The sequence below is a fragment of the Austrofundulus limnaeus genome, unplaced genomic scaffold (genome assembly GCF_001266775.1).
Source record: "Austrofundulus limnaeus strain Quisiro unplaced genomic scaffold, Austrofundulus_limnaeus-1.0 Scaffold103, whole genome shotgun sequence".
Lineage (NCBI taxonomy): Eukaryota > Metazoa > Chordata > Actinopteri > Cyprinodontiformes > Rivulidae > Austrofundulus > Austrofundulus limnaeus.
In genome coordinates this window covers 432582-437486 of record NW_013952505.1, presented here as the reverse complement: position 1 = coordinate 437486, position 4905 = coordinate 432582, and the positions used below count along the sequence as shown (strand labels likewise).

Here is a 4905-nt window from a genome sequence, read left to right as displayed (position 1 = left end):
GTTTTTAGGGTCATTAACAAAGTTCGTGTACTCAGACCAGTAATATTTGGGGTCACAAGTTTTTGCCATGGATATTTTGTGGGTCAGAAGACAAAAAGTTTGGGAACCACTGTACTAGACTTTAGCTACTTAGAGTCTGGTTCAGTGTTTCAACAGGACAATCAACACACTTCTTTTTCTAATAACTATTTACTTAGTTTAGATGTCTAGCCTGGAAAAACAATATTCTTAATATAGACGGAAAGACTTCATTACATTTATCATGAATTAGCATAACTTAAAAACAATKAAAGACATACTAGCAAAGCAAACTATAGCAGGAGGAGGAAGCATGATCACACACAGAAGTGCTGGATCACTGTGTGCTTCTCATGTCTCTTCTGTAACTTACCTCAGCAGCAGCAGACAGACACCTTCACAATAATGCACATGTTTTTCCACTGAAAAGTTAAAATCATCCACTGCTTTTAAAAAAGCAGCAATCTCAATGGGGTTCAGKATTTYGATAGAAAATCAATCTACAGCTCTRACTRTAGGGGCATCTGAATGCATACAAGCTGTATAGTTTGTTTATTCACAATTGACTGAGGAAAGCCAACAGAAGTCAAATTTTTGTACAAGGCCAAGCAGCCATGTTTWTAACTGTACTCATGGACCAACATGTGCAGTGAAAGAAGCATATACACAGAAATAAAGCTCAGCAATAAATGCACATAACTGGCTAACAAAAGGACAACATTGGTAAAGTACATGAAAGCAACAGAGCTTTAGGCTACATGAAGAGGCCATTATTGAAAGAGTCAAACCCAAACACACAGTAAGCACAGCGTTAACCGCTGTTTGGTACYGGACACACCTACATGCTTACCTCTCTTGTTGGGCACCAAAACTGAAAAAATAAAAATCCAAGTTGTCTGTATGTTTGCTTTTGACAAGGATATTCATAACAAGCATTAARTCTGGACTTAAAGTGTACAAAATGACCAGAGTGCAGCTGGCATGGGCTAATTTTAAGGTGCATCCTGTTTTGTTTTTTATTAAGTCTCTCAAAATCACTGTAATTTTCGTTTTGATTTTCCTTCAAGGGACCAAAAGACAAGGTATTATATATACATACACACACATTTTATTTTTTTGGACCAAATCCAACTATTACAAATTCTTCTACCAATCCAATGTAGCTGTCCATTACATCAATACACTATTTGCTACTTAATTCGTAGTTTTATGTGACAGGTCAAACAGGACAGACATGTTTCAAAGAAATGAGATGCATATTGCTACAAAAAAACAACTTACCATCAGTTTGTGACTTGCTGAGAAAGATGGTGCTGGCCCGAGGATGATCTGAAGGATTGTGCTCTATGGGCAAATCTGAAAATTTAGAAATACGAAATAAATAAATAAACCCAGCAAACAGTGGTAAAGTTAGAAATTTGATCAAATATTTAAATATACAAATACAAAAAAAAGTTAGCTTTTGTTTCGACTTGTACGCGTGACAAGACTCCAGATATTTAAAAACTTTAAAAGCAAGCAGCAAAATTTTCAACTCAATCCGAAGACAGAAGCCATGACCAGGGTCATGTTTTTTAATAACTGTCAAAGACACGCATTTTGGATGGTGAGTAACAAAAGATTTATCCAAACCAACTTACAGTAGTCCAACTGAGAGATAATAAAAGCATGAATAAACCWTTTAAGGGTCTTTGATAGGGAGATATGGCTTCACCTTGACAATGAGACTTAAGTGGAAAAAGCTGGATTTCACAAACTACATTTATTTATTTATAACTATATTTATCTGACACCTTCAAATATGACAGATATTCAGTAAGCACTGTCTTATATTTTGCATGAAGTGTAAATCAAAAACAACTGAAAGTAAAGAAGAGAAAGTGAGGTGGTGTACTTTAATTTAATTGACATTGTCATCATACTGTAGTATTGCAAGTTTTTCAAATGTCTTGTGGCCCAGGGGTGGACATTGCTGGTCCTCAAAGGCCATTACCCTGAATGTTTTACACATTCCCTGCTCACACACACATTATTTGATGACTGAAACCTTTTCAAGTACTTCAGAAGGCTGTTTATCACCCTTCCAAATCCGGGATGTTGGAGCAGAGAAACAGACAAAACATGCAGTATGGTGGCCCTGCTACAGTACCAACCTCTACCAGCAAGAGTGGTTTGTTTTTCTGCTCCTAAACCCTTAATTACCAGTTCTTCTGGGTAAGAGAAACACATATTATTCTTACAATAAGTAATTTGTACATATTTATAAATATTTAAATATATACTACTACAGCCAACACAGAGATAAAAATCCTTCAACACTGGGGTTAAGAGATCATGTTTAGGGTGAACCGTTTCACCTGTAATGAACTGAACTAAATGGAAAAGTAAWCTGTTAGCTGACAGCGCGCTGCACCAGTGCTGTGTGAACAGTTTGTAAATCAATGAACAAAGCAAACACAGCAGAATGTTATAGATTTAGAAGACCATCCTCTTCACTTGGATAGAACCTCCAAACAACTGATAACAGAAGAGCTGTGAGCCTGATGCGTCTGTTTGTTTTATTAAAGTCAAACCAAAAACAAGCCCAGCCCCTGCTGCCTCACAAACAGCTGCTGTGTTGACCACTGAATATAACAAAATCCATTTATAGTCCCACCTCTTTAGCCAAAATACTAAAACCTGATTTTACACAGAAATTCTGAAAAAAGGAACTTATGAACAAACAGATTTTAGGTGATAAAACTGAGGACATTTCGTATTAGGGCTGGAAAATGTGGATACAATTTATATTACCATATAACTCCTATTATATCATCATTTCAGTTGATAAATTTGATATTGGTCTGAACAATAAAAATGGCAGAAAAAACTGCCAAGAACACCAATATTTACTGTACCACAAACCTGATGTGATTTAAGATGTATTTAATTAAATTATGACTAATCAGAACAAAAATTGAGATATGTCAAACTGAATGTCGCATTAGTCATAATTTAATTGGTAATTAGTATTTTATTGCAGATATCTTGAATTGAAGACTCCATACAACTCAGGATTTCCCCTAGGTTTTTCTTTTAACCGTGGTGGTGTGGTGACCTCTCACGAGCCGGGGGGTGGGGGGTGGGCTGTTTTAATGTAATTTCATAAGTATATTGTTATGTACACAAAGTTTAGTACATACAAATGTAATCTCAGTCAGCAGGTTAACAGTTTTAGGAGCTGCCTGAGGAGAACTTCCTCGTTCTCCTCCTCATCCTCTTTGAAATAGAGGTAAAAAAAAAAAAAAAAAAAAATCAACATCCATAAGCTTTCTGCTTACAGGTGAAACATTTTTATTTAAATAGAAGTAAACTGTGTACATGACCTTATTAAAAGTTACAGTTTAGTGTTCTTAGGTCTGAAGACTTTTGGAGGAAAGAGGTTTTTAAACATATTTTCTATCATTTTAGTGTTTTCAACTGAGGGGCTTGATATGCTTATTTGAAAAAAAATTGTAGCAGAGGAAGTTCTTTGTACAGAAAAATTAATTTACTTTTACTTTTTTTTAACCAAACTGACAAGTCTCTCCAGTAAAGTTATTGTGTAATTTAAAGGCATTGAAACACTTGGTTAAATTAAAAAGATATTAACTACAAGCACCTGAAGCTGACTCAGAACTCTGTGATTTTAGAAAAAAATTAAAGTCAAACGTAGACACATCTTTAAAAGACTCCCACCCCACCCCGCACAGCTGCGGTCCGCTTGCACCTCCACTCCACCTGCGTGTGATTAATACTGATTTTTTTACGCGCAAATAACAGATTTTTGATGCTAAAGGGGGTTGACATGTGGACTTTAAAGTCCCGGGCTGGTCGGAGCCGCGATGTGCGTGAAGAGGCGCAGCTGCTGGTCAAGCTGCCTCCCTGAGCCCTCGCTTTAAAAACAGTCAGGTGATCTGTCGCGTTTTTATTGTGCTCGAGTCGTGAACACACGGTGTTCCGGTAGAAATGCTGTGAGCTGCTTTTAGGAATATAATTTATATACACTGCTCAAAAAAATAAAGGGAACACTACTGCTCAAAAAAATAAAGGGAACACTACTGCTCAAAAAAATAAAGGGAACACTTAAACAACGCACGCTAAGTCCAAGTAAATCAAACTTTTGTGAAGCACATTCAACTCTGTACAGAACAAAGCACTCAATGCGAATATTTCATTGATTAAGATCGGGAGTTAGCGTGCATTGTTTTAGTGTTCCCTTTATTTTTTTGAGCAGTAGTGTTCCCTTTATTTTTTTGAGCAGTGTATATAAAATATGACATAATACTCGGTGGAAATAGTCCAGGAAACGCTGAGGGCTTTCCTGGGACATGTTCGCCTGAGCCGAGCTGACCCTCCATCACAGAGAGAGGAAAAAGGCAGCGCTGTCAGTCAAACGATACGACCCGCCCTGCTCTGTTCTGAGTGGGTAAAACTTTGACTTTGGTTCTCTTTATTGGGTGAAAGAACAGTCAGTTTAATCCCTAGACAGCTTTAACAAGTTTCTTTCTCTGCCGTTCATTTTTACAATGACAAACAYATGCGGAGGTCCAGGTTTTTTTTCTTGGTTGTCCACCGGACAACTGGGAGGCGGGATCTCGTTGTCCGAAACGTAAATAGGTTGTCTCGGACAAACTAAACAATGATTGCGTCAACCCGTTTTACGTTGATAAAAAATAAAATAAAATAAAAAATAAAATAAAAAACTTTCATTCCGAAGGTGTGGCGGCTTTTATTTACAGTGGTTTGCAAAAGTATTCATACCCCTTGAACTTTTCCATATTTTGTCACATTACAACCACAAACATAAATATATTTCACTGGAATTTAATGTGAAAGACCAACACAAAGTGGTATACAATTGTGAAG

At 36.7% G+C, this 4905-nt stretch overlaps 1 protein-coding gene across 1 annotated transcript in view; it reads right to left on the bottom strand.

Moving 5' to 3' along the window:
- Window positions 1-1299: 1299 nt before the first annotated feature.
- The window catches only part of LOC106521112 (cyclin-Y), a gene marked incomplete at both ends in the record, with an annotated part of 26376 nt that continues 22770 nt past the window's right edge, over window positions 1300-4905 (bottom strand). The window contains 1 exon segment of the mRNA XM_014013533.1: window positions 1300-1374. Within this exon segment, the coding sequence (XP_013868987.1) occupies window positions 1300-1374 (75 nt within the window).